At 37.2% G+C, this 19,386-nt stretch overlaps 1 protein-coding gene across 4 annotated transcripts in view; it reads right to left on the bottom strand.

Annotated features, from left to right (window-relative positions):
- The window catches only part of LOC109929117 (protein FAM13B), a 107,528-nt gene that overhangs the window by 6,471 nt on the left and 81,671 nt on the right, over positions 1 to 19,386 (bottom strand). For all 4 annotated transcript variants that reach the window (XM_048603865.1, XM_048603866.1, XM_048603867.1 and 1 more), the window contains 8 exons: positions 17,193 to 17,409; positions 15,797 to 15,932; positions 13,418 to 13,499; positions 9,287 to 9,516; positions 8,260 to 8,343; positions 7,424 to 7,519; positions 2,837 to 2,920; positions 1,541 to 1,737 (listed from right to left, as the gene is read on the bottom strand). In XM_048603865.1, coding sequence (XP_048459822.1) covers positions 1,541 to 1,737; positions 2,837 to 2,920; positions 7,424 to 7,519; positions 8,260 to 8,343; positions 9,287 to 9,516; positions 13,418 to 13,499; positions 15,797 to 15,932; positions 17,193 to 17,409 — 1,126 coding nt within the window. The remainder of the gene's footprint in view (positions 1 to 1,540; positions 1,738 to 2,836; positions 2,921 to 7,423; positions 7,520 to 8,259; positions 8,344 to 9,286; positions 9,517 to 13,417; positions 13,500 to 15,796; positions 15,933 to 17,192; positions 17,410 to 19,386) is intronic.

The raw sequence follows: 19,386 nt of genomic DNA, 5'->3' as shown, positions 1-19,386 counted from the left end.
GCAGTGCAAAAGCACAGAATGTACAATGAGGACGATTAGAAACACACTAGGTAATTGGGCATGTTAAATAATTTTCCATAAACAACAGCTTGCTGAGTACTGCTTAAAAAAAGTTTAAAGTAACGATGCCCAAATCATCTTGTGTACAACAAAGACAGCACAACAAATCCATAAGAAGGTCACAGCACGTATGAAACAGAACTCCTGACCTTTGTACCCTACTCCTCAGAAACATTTTTTTGGATTAAGTATTAGTGGTTTAAATCATTAGTTTTCAAAAAATTTAAATCTGGTTGGTAACCAGATTAAATTCCATATGAGACGCAATACCATAACAACTTTGTCTCCCATCCCTTCCCAGAAAGGGAGACAATGAGAGAAGAGGTGGCAACAACAGCATAAAGTGCACACTATCTGGAGTGGGAGTAAGGATCAAACCATACTGAAGACCTTCAATCTACACACACTCAAAATTTTATTTCTAAGTTTTAGTCACACTTGTTTATCAATTTTATGATAATATCTATTTCAGCATTTAACAAAAATAGTCTTTGTGATCATATTACATTGTAATTACATCCTCATGCAAACCACTGATAAAAGACTGTAGGCAAAGAAATGACATGCCTGGAAGTAATGACAGTTTAGAACTAGGGTGGGACACGGTCATGAAAGCAAACATGAGAATTTTAACTCAATGCTTTGAAAATAGTCAATTATTTTAGATTAGTAAATACAAGTTTGCTATTTGCGGAATAATATACAATAGCTAAACGTTTAATAAATTTTAGAGAGATTATGGAGGGAGACCAGTGGGAATTAAATTAAAAAGTGATAAAATCATCAATAAAAATTCTCATCAGAAGCAGTAGTGGAGGTGAGAGCAAATTAGCAGTCAATGAGATAAGCAAGTGCGGTTCTGAATTTCTAAAACCTAAGTTATCCATTCAGAGGAAAACAGCTCAAATATTTGCAGCCCACCCAGTTCAAAAAAATTAGATGGAACATTACAGGAGTGTTAGGACTGGAAGAGATCAAATTACTGTAAGTAGATATAGGTGTGGGCTGAATATAGACCCACACTTAGCAAATGGAGCTCAACTTTAGGAAAGTTGAATAAATGCACATGGGCAGGGCTAATACTAAAAATAAGTATTCACTACAGGGTCAGAGATCTAAACAAATGATGAGAGAGACACCGAGACATTATAGTTCATAACTGACGCTATAAAGATACTTGTGAACTAAATAGGGTTCTAGACTGCATCCATTTAGTTAACATAGGACAGAAGAAAATTCAGCACTAATTAAGATGCTAGTGTTTTTATTTTGAATACAGTGATGTATATAATATTTAATAAATCACAGTCAGTCTGCCCAGATGACATCAAAATTACATTTAAATTCAGAAAAGTACGGTCTTTTTCTCATTAGACTTTTGGTGCAAGACTAATTCATTCTCTTCTCTCCCAACTACTGAAGACAAAGACAAAACTATACATCAAAACGTGATGCTTCAGTATTTTAATCATATACTTACATTGATGCAGCATGCATGCTTGATACCCCTAAGTCAAGACTCAGCCTTACTGAAGTCTCTTTTACAGTTGATGCAATTGTATTGTGATCATTATCCAACTGATCTAAAAAGTTCCTAGCATGTAAGCCTGGCCTTAGGGTAAAGGTGAAGTCTGCTGTTACATTACAGTCATCCTCATCCTCATCCTCCTCCTCTTCCTAAAAAACAAAAACAAAGAAAGCTGCAAGCCTGTAGTCTATGATCAATGTCCATGAATAAATACTATCAAATTGACATTAAAGTTCTAAAGCTTTAGGTCGGTCAAATAACACATTTATTTCATGACTAAGATAATAACTAAGATAGTAATGGGTCACAAGATCAATCTTTTCTATATACTGCAAGACCACTTTTTCAAGTAATCAATGAATTCCTGTAAATAATAACACATGTTAACTGGTCAAAGCAATTGAGCAGCAACTTCTTTTTGACAACTCCTTCCACAATGAAATGAATTTGCGTTCTTTTGTTCAGCTGGGAAGTGGGTAATGGTGGAGAGAAGAGGTGGGAAAGACAGAAAATAGAATATTTTTTACTCCTAAAGATTTCAGAAACCAAATTCCAATTCTTTTGATTTGGTAGTTTGCCTGAAAGAAATGAATTAGAATTGGTGGATTTTAAGACCACATCACCAACCACTAAGAAATGCCAAAACAAAAGCATTCAACTGACAGACAAGTGCCCGACACATCCAGAGGCATGAGTAAGCATCACATAGACTAACAGCTACTACTGGATTGTATTTTTTTTTTGGAAACACTTGTTAGTTGAGGTTCTGACTTCAGCGTCAAATAACAGCTGTGTTGCTCCCCTCAAAAAAAAAATTACAGATGTCCAGGCCTAGAACAGAAGAAATTTCTGGCTAAAGTGTGCATCCCAGTCATCATTGTTGTATTATAAAAAAACAGATATGTTTTTAGAAAATCCAAAGCACAATTGTGAATAATCTGTTTCTCATTTAGTACTACACCATACTGCATTTTTGGTTTGTTAATAATCTCCAATACAATCACTAGTTACACCAACTAGCAGTATTTCTAAACAAGAATTAATAGCAAAAACTGTAGTTTTATTTTTGTAACTTGGTATATAATTGTTTCTTCAAAGTATTTTAAGCTGAACTTTAATAGGTATTGTAGAACTAACAACAAAATACTCAATGGGATTTCACAAATTGCCATTCAAACAATTTGTAAGGTTGTGTAACTAAAAAGCTACAAGTAGCTTGAAATATTACAAATACAAATGAAACCTTACCTTTATTTCTTCAAAGAAGTGAGCCGTTTCACCTTCAATGATTGGCTGTAATGTCTGGCCACGACGTTTGGTTGATGGAGAGCCCTGGAAAAAATTGGCGAAAAGGACCAGTTATCTTGCCTTGTGAAGACTTGGTAGTAAGAAAAGACCAAGTGGCAGTTGTCTCCTTGTCATTTTGAGACTATTAATGTGAAAGCTGACTCCAGTTGACTTTGATAACATTTCGAAAACTTAATGATTGTGTTCATAAATTGTGTTATGAAGCTGTAATTAAAAAGGTGACAAAAAATTCAAATTGCTTTCATTCTTGCAATTCTCAAATTAATACAAAATATGTTAGATTACCAATTCCAGACAACTGATTCAGAAGGCAGTGAGAAAGTCACAATCTCTAATGCTGAATCAGTATTTCTTTCCTTGCCTCAGTGTACAAAAGATCATTCTCTGAATTTGCAAAATAATAGAATGGTATTAGAGGGAAGCCATTTAGGCGTCAGACCTGTGGTTATATCACAGAATCACTACAGTTTAGAAGCAAGCCATTCGGCCCATCGAGTCCACACCACCCTTCCAAAGACCATTCCACCCAGACCCACCCCCTACACTATCCCTGCATTTCCCACCCTAGACACTATGGGCAATTTAGCATAGTCAATCCATCTAATCTGCACATCTTTGGACTGTGGGAGAAACCCAGAGCACCAGAGGAAACCCACACAGACATGGGGAGAATGTGCAAACTCCATACAGACAATCACCCAAGGCTGGAACCCAGGTCCCTGGCGCTGTGAGGTGACAGTGGTAACCATGAGCCACCGTGCCGACTATATCTCATACTTTCACCTTAGGTCATCTGAAACTAACACAAACCAAAGCAACTTCAAACAGCATTAGTCAAAGATGGAACTAGGGCTGGGGTGCAAATATTTCTGTATGTCAAGTCTGAACTGGTCTCAAAAATGATAAAACGATTGTTAGATCATTCATTCAATGTCCATGTTTAAATAAACAAATATTATTGAACAGAAACCTTCAGTGGGACCAAATATTTATATACACAGATGCCTTGGAGCTTCAAAATGCCAAAGCACTTGTCAGTATAGATTTTCAAAATATATTTAGTGCGCCACACAAACAAAACAAGCAGGAAAATCCAACAAGAAAATTAAATAAAAGACACCCAAGGCTTCAAAATTTCAGACTGGAGTGAGCAGACACATACATCAAGTACATTTATCAACTTGCGTTCCTTTTAAAGTTGTCGTGTACCAGAATTAGTAAACCAGTCTGAAACAAAATCACTGCAGCTATGCTTTTAGTTAGGTATCAATTTCTAATGGACAATACTGTCGTGGGGTCCACCACTACACTAACAGTGGTGCATATTTTTAACTTCAGCAGATGCTCTTGTTCCCAAACAAGCTAGGGCAACAGACAAGATAGCATCATGATAATGTGATTGTCTGACTGTCGTAATATTTAATTTCAACTCAAAAGCAATCCAATTTTGGTACACTGTACTTTCAATAGTAATATCTGTTAAGTGTTGTGTTAAAGCAAATCAGTCTCTTGATCTCATATTTCAAGGTGGTAGAGGTCATAGGATTGAAAAAAATGCCAAACGAACTCTGGTGAGTTGTTGCAATGCACCTTCGAGATGGCGTACACAACTACTATGGTGTTGTGGCGGCGACCGAAGTGATGTTCAGGTGGTAAGTGGGTGCCAATCATGCAGGCTGCTTTGCCACGGATGGTGTTGAGCTTTTTGAGATCTGTTGGAGCTACACAAAAAGAGTATTCAATCACAGTTTTGCCTTGTGAATTGCAGACAGGCATTTGGAGACTGGTGGTGAGTTACTTGCCTCCAGAATTTCGTGTAATCTGCTCCTTTAGTCACCGTACTAATATGGCTAGTCCAGTTCAGTTCGTGGTCAATGGTAATTCCCCACCCCTACTCACCCTGGATATTGGTAGTGGGAGATTCAGCAATGCCATTACCACTGAATTTCAAGGCAAAAATGGTTAGATTCTCTTATTTGAGAAAGTCCTTGCCTGGCACTTGCGTAGCATGAATGTTATTGACCTGGATATTGTCCAAGTTTTGCTGCATATGGACACTAGCTATTTCAGCAAGCAGTACTGAATAATGTTCCCTGATGAATGCACACTTCCCACTTCTGACCTTGATACAGGGAGGACCATCTGTGAAGCAGCTGAAGAGAGTCAGGTTTAAAATACTTGCCTGAAGAACTCCTGCAATGATGTCCTGGAATGAGATGATTGACCTCCAATTACTATAACCATCTTGCTTTGTGCTAAGTATGATTCCAAGCAGCAGAGAATTTTCCCTAATTTGCACAACTTCCTGATATCAGATTCAGTTAAATGTTGCCTTGATGTCAAGGACACTTGACCAAAGTATGGTATCAACAAGCCCTAGCAACTTCTTCATTCCTATTAAAATGTGACTCGTCTGGTATTGCATGCTTAGATTTATGTTGATTTTGAGATGGAATGTTACAGTACATATGTTGAAAAGTGAAATCTGGCAAATTAAATCCTGCTATCAGGGTTGTTTGGAGATTCCTTCCTTTTAAAGATTAATGGTCTGTATGGGAATCATAACAGACCAGACAGCTAACAAGCTCTTGCAGTTATATTGTATCCTAGATTTGCCAAGGAGAAAGGAAGGAATGAGGGAGAACAAAGGGAACGGGCATCTGTCTTCAGAGATGTAGCATCTATAGCGCAGACTACTGAAATTTTTTTAAAGTACTGGATTCACAAACAACGGAGAAGAAAAAGCCTGATCCATTAAATCTTAAAGCCATTGGTTCAGTCGGACTTGAGATCCTGAACAATTTTACTCAACATTTGCAAGAGAAGGGGCCTGAACCACTTAAAACACTTGACTTGCAAGTGCACCCTTTAGATTTATGACAACTGAATCTTCACTTGGGAGTGTTCCAATGCCTGGATTCCCAAGAGGCAAAGAAGAAACTCACATATGAAGCCAGAAGTACAAACAAAGCAGACAAATTTCTGCATCAATACTGGCCACTGAAAAGACGTACCATTCCATTTCTTTCCCTTCATCCAAAACAAACTGGATATTTGGTCATTTGCACTTTATGCAGTTCAACTGGATAACCTCACAGTTGCGAGAAGCTTAACCATGCTTACAGCTTAAGCCACCTGTAACCTAAATATATTTGATGTCAGAAGAATCTATTACCAAGGAATTTTTCCGTCATAAAGCAGTTGTCCGTGATCAACCTTTTGGAAGCGGTCATGAGCTGGTGGCACTCACGCATTTACATCAATACTGGCAAAAACAAACTGCATTGAACAATGCTAAAAATGTGATAAAAGCTACCTTTGCTTCCTTAAAGATTGAGGTACACCTGTGAAGCTAATGAGATTTGCAAATCTGTACCATCTCAAATAACCACAAAGAAATATTTGCAATGACTGCTGACAATCAGCTTTCTTTTCTAATTAAGAGGGTGAATTAATCTTATGACAGAGATACAGTGCAAACAAAAGTAGTATGAGGATACCAAATTTTGAATCAACTCAAAAAAAAAAAAAAAACAGTAAAGTAACATCACCATTATCAGCTAGTGAGAAAGACTGAGGACACTTGAAGCAAATCCTATAACTGGCTATGCCATTGACTGGTGGACTGAAAATGAGTCAGACTTACACCTGTCTGTATGCGATACCAAGTTCTACCTCACCACCAACACATTCAATCCTTCCAGTGCATTGCCTCCAGAAGGTGCTAAATCACTTCTGCTATAAACAAACCCGGATGAGTTACAATTAAAAACTGGCCCCTACTGCAAGCCCTTGCAATCTGGATCACCCTGAAATGGTACTTTATAACATCAATGTCCTACCTGATTCCGAACCAAGCTCATCAAGAGACTGGCTACTTCCAAATCCACAATATCGGGTGACTTTCACTACCTCAATCTATCTACTCCTGAAACCTTCATTCATGCATTTGCTACCTCTAGAAAAGACCACTCCATTGTCCTCTTACGCGGTCTCACATCCTGCACTTTCCGTGAACTTCAACTCATCCAAATTTCTAGCCACCTAGGTCATAACATCCCAGTGACATATCACCCTTGGACTCAAGCATCCACATTGTCGTGAGCACTGAACACATTCATACTAAAGCTTCCATCTCTGCAATCAAATCTGTATTCAAAACATCTTCCCACCCCTCCCTGTAACCCCTCCATCTTCGCAACACCAAGCCTAGTAATCCTGCATCCGTGGCCTGCCATCCATGCACCACTGCCTTCCTCCTAACACTGGCAGCCGTGCTTCCATTGTCTACACCAAAAATCTCCAGAAGTCCTTTCTTGCCTCATTCATATCCTTTAAGGCACTTTAAAACCTACTTCTTTGAAGTGTTTAGTCACTTGTGTTAATGTCTTCTTCTCTGGCTCATATGTCAAATTTTGGTTGACTATGCAGCTATGAAGTGCCATGAGATGTTTTACTGTGTTAAAGACACTGTATAAAATGCTAAATGTTGTTAATTTTGTTACTTTGAGGGGGCTTCACACTTACAACAACTGGTGTTGCACTTGCTTTGGCCAACATCTGTTTCACAAGGCGATATCGATCATACAAAGGTTTCACTAGCTGCTTTTCTTCCCTTGTTACCTGGAAAATTAGTCAAGTTTTATTAGTTATAGTGTACTAAGCAAGATAGCAAACCAGATGTAAATACATACTCTTTACAGGATAATTAATGACAGAACCTCTTTCATAAATAATTCTATTATTTCAATGTCAACACTAAATAATTAGTGCATGGGATATTGAGTTATTGCATAAATTTTACAATTTTAAAAAATAACCAACCTGTTTTACTTTTGGCATTTTTCATTTACCTATACCTTGAGTACTATATTACCTGCTATCAGTAATTCCTGATTTTGATTTCAGAAGACATTTACAAACCATTCTACCTTCACTTTGGGAATGTGTAATGCTACCAGGATCACTGGCACTGATTCCAAGTTTTTAAATTGTAATTTGTCAAGATAAGTCAATGTTAAGATACTTCCTCTTCCACTCTCCAAAGTTAATAATTGTACATCACAACAAAATTCCTTCTCAGTCATATTTAATGGATTAACAGATTAAAAATACAAATACTTGCCACACTCGTCCAAACACCAGCAAAAACATTCATCACTTACAGATTTGCACACCACTTTGTGCAATTCCCTGCTCTAACATATTTTACTTAACTGCACCAAATTCACTCCTCCCTTGATAAAAGATCTTTAGGTATGCAAGATAATTAATGCAATGCTTACCATTTAAGTTTAGATTTCAAACATGTGAATCAGTATGCTTGATCAATAATTCCTAAAAATAGATAAAAGTAAATATACCGGATGACCATGAAGACTCTCAAAGTATAACAGGCTCCTCTGAAGGGCTATCTTCTCTGCCGTTAAATGATTTTGACGCATTTCCTGTGAATTAGATAGATTAATTCCAAATGTAAGTGAAATTACAATGCCAACATCCAACATTCCTAGTTATAACAGGTAGATTTGCAAGGACAAAATTAACTATGTTTATCTCTCGCTTCCCCCACCATGGCTATTAGACTGAGTCTACAGCAGTGTCCTACAGGACTTGGCTACCTGGTCAGTAATTTTGCTATTAAGACACCCTTGGCAATGGACTGAAAGTCCTCCACCCAGAAAACATCTTGTACCCTTGCCACTTTCAGTGCTTCTTCCAAGTGATATACAAAATGTACTGATTCTGCAGCTGAGGAGTTCAGTTGGCGACAATCAGCAGGAAGTTGTTTTGCCCATGTTTACCTTGATACAAATGAGACTTTATGAGGTCTAAAGTTAATGTTAAGCAACTTCAAAGCAATTCTCTTGCAACTGAACATCACTGTGCCATCAATACAGGCAGGTTTGTCCTGCCAATGGGGCAAGACAAATCCACGGATGGCACTGGTCATTTCTTTCTCACCAAATCAAAGTTATGTTTGCCGGACAGCTCTCCCAATTTTGGCATAAGCCTCCAAGTGTTAGTAAGGTAGACTTACATGATTGCTTTTCTGCCTAGGTCGATGACTTTGTAGCAGTTTGATATAATAGAGTGGCATGTTAGGCCTTTTCAAATATCAGACAATGCAACCATGTCTCTGCGTCTGAAATGTCACCTGGGCCAGACCAGCTAAATGATGTCAATTTCCTTCCACTTGAGAATGAGATGGGCATTTACACCAGTTATCGATAGTTTCATGACCACCATAAACAAAGAATAGCTTTTAACTCCAGATTTATTAATTGAATGTAAATTCAATCAGCTGCCTTGATTGGCTTTGGCCTTGGTCTCTGAAGTATTAGTCCCATGCTATTACCACAGTGCCACCGCTTCTAACTAAACAAGTACCTTAATATCTTCAGGCCAGTCTTCCTCAGCTCGTTTTTCTTTAAGTCTTTTTAAAATTGTTTCCAATGTTGCTTCCTTAGATGGCTTTTTCTCTTTCTCTGATGTTTCTTTTGATACATCTCTTTGTTCATGTTCCAAACACGAGCCAAAGCTCTTTGGAAGAGTATTGCTCCGTGGTCGTATTACAGGTAGAATTTCCAAATCATTTTCTGAAGTTTTGTATTTTACGTCTTATGGAAGTAGAAGTAAAAATACGTTGCTCAAATGGATGTTATAAACACTTATGCAGGCATTATTCAAATCGCATCAAGTTCCAATTTATGGTGGCTGCTATATCAAATCCACTAAGATTTTCAATTTGATTAATTAACACAACTTTAATCAAGTAATTAACTTCACAGATGAGATAGAGATTGCAATCCTAGTGGGTTATGTCAAAATTCTTTTTCTTATATCATTAGCTTAATAATTTTGTATTGTGAATGTGACCATATCAATTTGATAAATTTCAAACTTTGAATAATAAATGCAACTTTGGACAAAGTGGCTCTCATCTCATATAGAGCAAGACGAATCGTACATTAAATTTATAAAGGTGAAAACAGAGTTAGAAATAACAGCTATTTCAATGAAACTGAGGCAGAAAAGCAAGAGAAGAGGAAAAAAGAGGATTAGCAGACAAGTCAAATGTCATTAATGTCCATATACAAGTCAAATAGATGTTTAAGGTAAGGGAAAGAGAAAGAAAATGAAACTTAACAACTGAAGGCTAAGCAAGATGAAGAAACTGTGTAGGTCTTCCATATATAATCATACATGATAATGATATTAGAAGTTTTACTGAATTATCATTTCCTATGCAGTTTTATATTGAACATTTTTCCCCCATTCATGGTAGTGTTGCAATGCTTCAAGATCCCTATTCATTTCAAAAAAGGTGGAGATGGCATTCATTCAGTCCTCCTTCAGCTCCTCGCTCAGCACAACATTCCAAATGCATTCCCACATCCATTACGATGCTATTTCACCAAGTTACATGCTCTCAGTTCTCCAGCTGACAATTTAAAGTTTATGGGTCTTCAACACCTGTCTTCCCTCTCTCTAAGATTTATAGTCAGACCATGGCCTCAAGTGTCCATATCTCATTTTCTCCTTTCCACTCCCATCTGAATGTCTAAACTTAAATTCAACCATCTCCTACATTACATATCAGCTCAGATTGCCCTAACACATCCAGAGTCTATTATTAAGGAACAATCGAGTCATAGTGCATGAAAACTTTTCGGTCCAACTAGTCCACACCAACCATGTTTTCAAACTAAACTAGTCTCACTTGCCTATATGTGGCCCATACCCCTCCAAACTTTTCCTATTCATTTACCTGTCCAAATGCCTTTTAAATGTTCTAATTGTACCTACGTCTATCACTTCCACTGACAGTTCATTTCACACACAAAGCACTACGTAAAATGGTTGTCCCTCACGTCCTTTTAAAATCTTTCCCCTCTCATCTTAATATGCTCCTTAGTTTTGAACCCCTCCCCAAACCCTAGGGAAAAGACTCCAGCTAATCACCTTATCTATCTCCTTCATGATCTTATAAACCTCTTTAAAAGGCTCCCCCCCACCCAACCTCCTATGCTCCAGTGAACGGAATCCCAGCCTATCCAGTCTCTCATTTATTTCAAATCCTCCATTCTCAGCAACATCCTGCAAAATCTTTTCTGCACCCTCTCCAATTTAATAATTTCCTTTCTAGAGCAGGGCAACCAAAATTGCCCACAGTACTTCAGAAAAGGCCTCACCAGTGTCCACTACAACCTCAACATGATGTTCCAACTCCTATACTCAAACATCTGAGCAATGAAGACAAGCACGCTAAGTGCCTTCTTAACCACCCTATCTACCTGTGATGCAAATTTCAAAGAATTATGTACTTGAACCCCTAGATCTCTGTTCTACAATACCACCCAGGGCCCTACCACTATTTGTATAAGCCTGCCCTTGTTTTGTTTTACAAAAATGCATTACCTCACATTTATCCAAATTAAGCTCCATCTGCCACTCTACTGTTTATAATCTTAGAAAACCTTCTTCACTGTACCCTGTACTACCAATTTTGGTGCCATCTACAAACTTACTATGCCTCCTATATTCTCATCCACTTCAAAAAGCTTAACACAGAGTCAACAACTCTGTGGGAAGGAAATCACGTTTGATAAATCTGTTAAGAGTTCTTGGAGGATATAAGGAACAGAGTTGATAAGGGGAACTAGTAGATGTGGTGTATTTGGATTTCCTGAAGACATTCAATAAAGTATAACATAACAAGATAGCTATCAGCATGGATTGAGGATTCATTAAACAGATAAAAGACAGAGAATTGGGATTAATTGATCTTTCACAGGTTGGAAATATGCAACTAGTGGAGCACCACAAAGAACACTCCTAGGCCTTCAATTACCACCTATACCTATGATTTGGAAGAGGCGGTACAGTGTAATGTATCCAAATTTGCTAAGAATAGGTGAGAAGACATGATAATGACACAAGAAATCTGGAAGGGGACGTAGATAGGTTAAGCAAGTGGGCAAAAACATGGCAGATGGAGTTTAATGTAGCAAAAGTGCAAGATCATGCACTTTGGGAGAAAGAATCAAACGGCAGACCTTTACTTAAATAGAGACTCCAAAAAATTGCACCAGAGGGATCCTGGTATTCTTCTGCATGAAAGACAAAGTTAGATGCAGCAAGTAATTAAGAAGGCAAATGGAATTTTAGCATTTATTGCTATGGACTTGGAATTTAAAAATAGGGAAGCCTTGTAGCAACTGTGTAGGATGTGGGTGAGGCTGTACCTGGAGTATTATGTACAGTTTTGGTTCATGTATTTTAAAAAAAGAATTGAAAGTAGAACTGAGATTATTCTGTTCAGGTTATGGGTTTGAAGTAATTTGCAACAGCATTTTTCTTCTGTCAGTAAACATTTTATCCTTTAAAATTGTAATTTCCCCAATCACTAACTGAAAGTACACATTCCACATCTCAATAAATAACAGCAAAAGTTACTCCTGACAGCAGTCTACTTTAAGCACTGTTATCAGTGTTGAGGCACAAGGCATTGTAAAGATCATATCATTTTATTATCTGTATTTTTGACTGCAAACTGAAATGGGAAAAGGACTATTTCAAAATAAAACATGGAATTGCTGCAATTTAAAAAAATAAACATGTTACTGAAATCCATTGTAACTCATGTTTACTGTGATATTTTGTTCAGACAGTGAGAAAAGCTGTTTGATGATATGTTGGCACTGAGGATATGTACAAAGTGAGATTTGGTTGACCAGCAGGTTGCTGATTGATTAATGGCCAGATATGGATGACTAAGGCCATCATCCTACCAACAACTAGCTGATAGGCCGAGTGTCTGAACAAGCCTGGGGATGTGATGATATTGGCACAAACCTTTGGGCTACTGCAAGGAGCAGCTGGTGTGCCTTCTTCTCTCGTAAAGTAACTAAAGCTAAAGAAAGCCAGTTTTTATTCCCCCTCACCAGTTGCCTTTAACCAATAACTAAGAGACTTTGTAGTTAGTGTACTGATTACTTGCATGCCCTCAAAGAAGTGAAGAGAGCCTGAAGAGGAAAGATGGAGGAACAGAAATTACCAGCAAGCAAAACAATCATATCAGTAAACCCTGCAGGCTGGGCACCTTTAACAGAGGGCAGTTAAATGTCAACCACGTTGCTGTGGGCCTGGAGTCAAGAGTAAGCAAGATCAGGTAAGGATGACAGATTTCCTTCTCAAAAGGACATTAGTGAACCAGCTGGATTTGTTTTACAACAATGGACAGTGGTTAGTTTTAATTCCAGATGTTTCTAAATTCAAGTTTCATCATCTGCCAAAGGTAGGATTTGAACTTGTCTGCAGAACATTCTGGATTACTAATGCAGTGATATTACATTTTATACTTGTAATTTTAAAGGCACACAATTTCACAAAAAATGGTCTTGCCCTCAACTTCAATTTCCAGCATGCATTTTTCAACTGTATAATAGCAATATTAACTTGTAAAGTAACAAATACACACAAACATGACACATTACAAACACAAAATTGGACTGGTACCTTTTAACTGTTTGCGTAACTTGACCAGTTCATTCATCCATTTCAAAACCTTTGGATTTGCTACTTTGTCACTGTGGGATGGCTATTAATATATAAAAAATAAAACACCTTTTTATTAATAGATACTCAAAGTATTACATGAATTTTCCAAAATTACCAGTGCCGAAAGTTCAAGTTGCTAACTCATTGTTTTGCCTTTTAAATAGCATCATATTACACTGACAAACCATTTTCCTATTAAAACAAATGTGGAAAAGAGGAGTGTTACATTATCAGCAGTGTTAGCTTTCACCCAAGTTGTCCAAGGCTTGATTTTCCCAATATGGGAATAAAGAAGGAGAAAAGGGAATTCTCTCAGTAACATGGCCAACATTTCTCTCCTCAACTACCTAAAACCGATTATCCAGTCATTATCTGACTGCTGCTTGTGGATCCTTGCGTTCATGTCGCTGACTTATAACAGCAATTAAAAAGTACTTAATTACTTCTTGCAATCTGAAATCTCTTGGTTTTACAAGCTATTTTTACATCCAATTTCAAAAGACTTATTTTAAACTTTTGCCACACTGACAGCATTGCAAAACATTGCGCTTGAGGCCAATTTGATTTTAGATTTGCTTCTACATTTATAGAGCAATTTAAGTCATTTGTTGTCAAAAAAATGATGGTGATCAGTGGGTGTCCATTTGCACATACAGGAACCATTAACTAAAGCTAATAAGGATGACAAGAGTGTTTTGGAATTCAATTCTGTAAATCCTTAGCAGAAACGACAGTACATGTTGAGAGACAGCAAGAGAGGAGAGAAACAGAAACAGAATGAACATTGTAGGGATAACAAAGGTGTAGGGCTGGATGAACACAGCAGGCCAAGCAGCATCAGAGGAGCAGGAAAGCTGACGTTTCGGGTCGAGACCCTTCTTCAGAACGTTGTAGATCTGTTTCTCCACAAATGCTGCCAGACCGGTGGAGTACTGCAATATTTCCTATTTAAACTGATCTAGATGTTTCATCTTACAGCTCAGACACAAAGGGACATTCTAAATACAACCAAACAGATATTGCATGATGTACAAAAGTGAGCAATCATGACCTGTACAGGATCCAATGACCAGACACCAATAAGCCTCAAAACTGCAAAATTAATTTTGGAGAACAGGAAAAAAGTAAAAGTAAAACATTATAGATGGAAATCTCAGTTACATTCCTAGTATGTGTTAATACAGGGATGCACAGGAAGATGAGAGAAAAAAAACACCAATGCATAACTAAATGGGTAGTGTCAGGAACAGGGATTTGGGATTCCACTTTGTTACATATTGACACAAATTCTCTAAGGAAGTTATTTTCCAATCACAGGCTACAATCACACAGATAGGATGCTGTTATAACTGGCAAAAATGTTTTTAATTGGGAAGTGGCTATGTTTTTAAAACATGTCAGAAAGAAAATAGAAGATCATTACTTGTTAGAAGAAAGTCTTCGGGAAATCAAAAATGTTTAAGTTATTTTTTATTGCACTATTCATTTTTATGTTTAATGTGTCAGCCTATTTATAAAGCCAAATCAATTGAATTGATCCTCTCTACAGTTCAGGGAGTAACAAACTACATCTGTGAACTCTCAACAAAGAGTTGGAAGTAGAACTTCCCAACATGCACAATTAAGTTCTCTAGTTTGAAGCACAGAGACATTTTCACTCATTCTATGAGAGTTGCGACAGCTTCATAGCAAACTGAAGAATTAATTCTTAAAACATTTCCAATTGGCATTTCAAGTATTAGCAGCTGTTTTTCCCCATTATGAACTTTGCAGATAGAACAACAACCTCCTTGGACTTAAGTATTTAGGAAACAAAATTAATCCTACATCAGAATGACACACATTCTCCTGCTTTGAGAAATCTTGAATAGTACTTTTTCCCCCTCAAGCTGTTACAAGCTAACCAGAAGGCTTTCACATTACTTTACATGCTTTGAGTAATGCTTCCTGACATAGCAACTCTATTTAAAGAGTTAACATTCCAGAAAGAAATGTAATTGGACACTTTTGGGGGTCAGGGAAGTGTCGACATTCACGGTGATCCCTCAACAATTTTTCACTGATTTGTGCTTTCAACACCACAAAAAGATTCACATCATGTACATCTCATTACTGTGCACCAATAAATACCAGTGAAAAATTCAATGTAACCAGAGGAGAGAACACATTCGTTCAAAATTAATTATGCCATTGCACATTTACCCTTTACCACATACATAATAAATCTGAAGCAACAAATGAAATTTGTCTGCAAGTTATATCTTCAATTACAATGTTAAACAATTATGCGAACTAATAAACAATGTTTTCAAGGGATACATATTTCAAATAGCTTACCTTATACTTTCTCTCTTTTTCAAACTGTTCTTCAAATAATTTTATTTTCTTTTTGATGTTCTGAACTTTTTTAGTCAGCTGCAATTGAGCGTGCTCTTCTTTTTCATCATTGGAATCAAATGATGATCTTCGTGGTCTTGAAATACATTTGTAACAGCATGGAAACAAAACAAAAAACTTTCATTTGCAAAAGAGGAAAACGGCATTTTTTAAAAAATCTAGATAGCTTATAAAGAAGCTCGTTTTTAGAATGATAGGCATAAATATAGATTGCTGCTTAAAAGTTTTGCAGGACATTATTTACAAAACATTTCCTAATAGATCAATTTTTTTGAAAAATGAATGAAGCACTACCAATTTTAACAATCAGGATAATTGATTCCCAAGACAGTTTTCATACTATAGTACAATAAGGATATTAAAAATGGCCACAATTCACCCAGAGACGAGCTGAAATGAATTTGAAGTGCATGTGTATAGACACAAATATGTCAATGAGGACCTCAATAATTAAAAAGCCCATGAAAACATTAACATAGTTCTCATAAATCAGTTACTGAAAAAAAAGGGGATACTAACATTCCAGGAACTGTAACTCATCTGTGTTCTACAACTGGTTAGTGGTCAATAATTAAGGAAATCAGCTATTTGGTCACTACAAAATGGACTCAACTGGCTTGCTTTTCCCAGTTCTATCACAATGTTAATATCGCCCTCAATTTCAAGTCAGGAACCCAAAAGTGGCTGTCTTGGGTAACTGGACACAATCTTCATAGAGGCAGCCAATTAACCCAACCACTCCACACTGAACCAGACTCATTCCCCACTGCCCAATTCCTGTAACCCTGCATTTCACATGGCTAATCCACCTAACCTACACATCCCTGGACAGTTTAGCATGGCCAATCCAACTAACCTGTATATCTTTGGACTGTGGGAGAAAACCAGAACACCTGGTTGGTATGGCATCACCTTTTCCCTAATCGGTCTATTAGTGGGCTTAACTGGATTCCTGTCAGCCCCAGTTGGGTTTGATTCAACATCTAGCGAGATCACTAGTGTAGGAATGCATCAGCTGTCTGATCTTACAAATTTGTTCCATCTCCTGCCTCCTAATTCTCATCCACAAAGCCAGCAAACACCAGAGCAATGTCTGAACATTTGAACGGGGGGAGCAAGTGAGAAAATCTAAATGATCATTTCTGACAGTGACTCAGTGGCATGATCAAAAATGTGAAGTGAAGAATTGAATCACTCAGTTGTGATTATCCTAAAGTTGAAAGGAATCAGGTATGCTCAGTGGCTCAAAAAGCTGGAATAATTTAACATAATTTGGCACCTTGAAGGAGGCAAGAATGTGGAAAAAGCACTTTAATAGAACATTACTACTTCATACCTAAATGAGGAAAGCCCCTTCAAAGAAGAGGTTTTTGAATCAGACTGGTGTATAAAGCGTTGACTGTGACCAAAATTGAGGTAACGTCGGCACAACATAGGTGGTGGGTCCTCTTCAAGGGGGTGGCTAATCAATCTGCCTGCTTGTGGTGAAAGTTGTGCCTCTCCTAATTCATGCTCATATTCATCCTGCCATGATTTAAATGCAGGAACAGGATCTACAAAAAGCAAACAAAAAGCTTGTCAAATAATGCTTTAACAAATTCAAAATTAATGGATGCTGTTGCAAACACCCTTGACAGAAATCAAATCATTACCAAGAAAAATTCCAACACAACATTTCTTTATTTTAGTAGAGCAGTTATCACAAGCAGAATTTGTTCTTTGAATCGCAGGAAGAGTACAGTTCTTATACCTTGCCCCCAAAAAACATCCATGAGAAAAGGTTGTGGGGGATGGGGGTTGATGTCAGGTGGGAGAACAGGGCAAGGAACACACTCTTCAAACTAAGAGGCCTCTCCCAATACAGTTGGCTATTTTTAAACCCCAAAAAAGAAAATAAAGAAAATTGTCACAATCACCTTACTGGCTCTAAGATTTCTTTAAAAACCTGAAGTGGACGATCACTACCTTAAAAATTAGAATTTCAGCTATTGTAAAACTGAAATTTTAATGTTATAACTCCCATATGGTAGTGCAAACAGCACAAAAATGAGTTTATGGCAGGTCACTGTCCAAATCATCTGTCTGAAATTTCCTTTGTTCAGATATGAATTCACTGTAGTTATAGCCTTTCATTTTTTCTTTTGGGTTATTGCATTTTTTCCCAATTATCTTGTCCTCAATGGTCCCCCAACCATTTTCAACAACTCCATTCAAGGCATCACATTAAGTAGAGTTGCATATATTTTTGAGCGAGGACTCTTGGATTTTGATCAAACACAAATCTGGGTCAATTAGACTATTTCAAAGCCTTGTTGGGACTAACTGTAGTGTCTTCCAAAACCATCTCAGCACAATGCTGCAATGTATTATCCATATGATTCAACCACAATTGTTACAGCACAGGTGGTGGCCAATTGGCTTAGCTACTCAACTATGAATTATGAGTCACTGGGAAGCTTCCTTCATCCCTCCATAAATACAAAGTGATCACTTGTGGTGCAGTAACACAGGTTAGTGCCGAAAAAGCCAGTTTCATAATCCTACATAAAGTTTGACTTAGCTGGGTGGAACAGTTCTAAGCACAGAGTGGATGTTTTCTGACCACGTGGAAGTAAAGAAAATCTGCACAATTTTGCTATCCTTATGACGTGCAAATGGTCAGTTCAGAGCAATCGTTTGGCAGATGGTCAGAAAATCCTCACAGTCAGCATATGTTCAAAGAGAATGCACAAGAAATTACTACAAAATATTTGCTTTAATTTCAACCTTACAAGTATTTTAATCACCTCAAAAAACTATTAAAATTATTTTTGGGAAAGCTGAACACTGTTTACAAGCTTTAGAAAAATCTAATCCTAGTGAATATATCAAAACCGTTTGGCTATATTTAATTCAGTGATTTCCTCTATTTTTACACATGTATTAACTTTCTAGATATTTCCTGCATTAAAATAGAAACTGATTAAATTTAACTCTAGGTACATGGTAGAAATTTATATTACATGTGTGGAGTATGGGTGTTCTCTTCTCAGCTTTCCCTCTTGGTGAGTCCATTAATTAATGAAAGTGGAACAGACACCAGTATTATAAGAACACAATCCCATCAGTTGATTTTCTATTACAATCTTTTAACGTTCATATTTAAATGGAAACTCTCCCAACTGACTTCAATTCTGGCTGCCGTTAGAGATCATTTAAATGCCAGGTTTTTCTTTCAAGAGCTGGAACAGTTAAATAAAACTTGACAGCAAAATCACCAGAATCATGGACATTTGCAAGAAAGTTCAATCAGATCATGTGGCCACAGCCAGCTGACAAGTAGCCCCTAGCCCAATTTCTCTTTCCAGACCTTGGTCCGTAATCCTGCAGCCTAAAGTACTTCAAGTACATAAGTGAAGTGAAAGACAACATCCTAAAAAAGCTTTTATTAGCAATAGAAAGGCAACATTTCTGACAGAGCTAACACACAATGAATTACAGCAGCATGGTTATATAGCAATGTTAATAAAATATCCTAAGGTACTTCACAG

Source organism: Rhincodon typus, chromosome 12, assembly GCF_021869965.1.
Source record: "Rhincodon typus isolate 14 chromosome 12, sRhiTyp1.1, whole genome shotgun sequence".
NCBI classification, from domain to species: domain Eukaryota; kingdom Metazoa; phylum Chordata; class Chondrichthyes; order Orectolobiformes; family Rhincodontidae; genus Rhincodon; species Rhincodon typus.
Note: the sequence above shows the minus strand (reverse complement) of the source record. Positions and strands in the feature narration are given on the sequence as shown.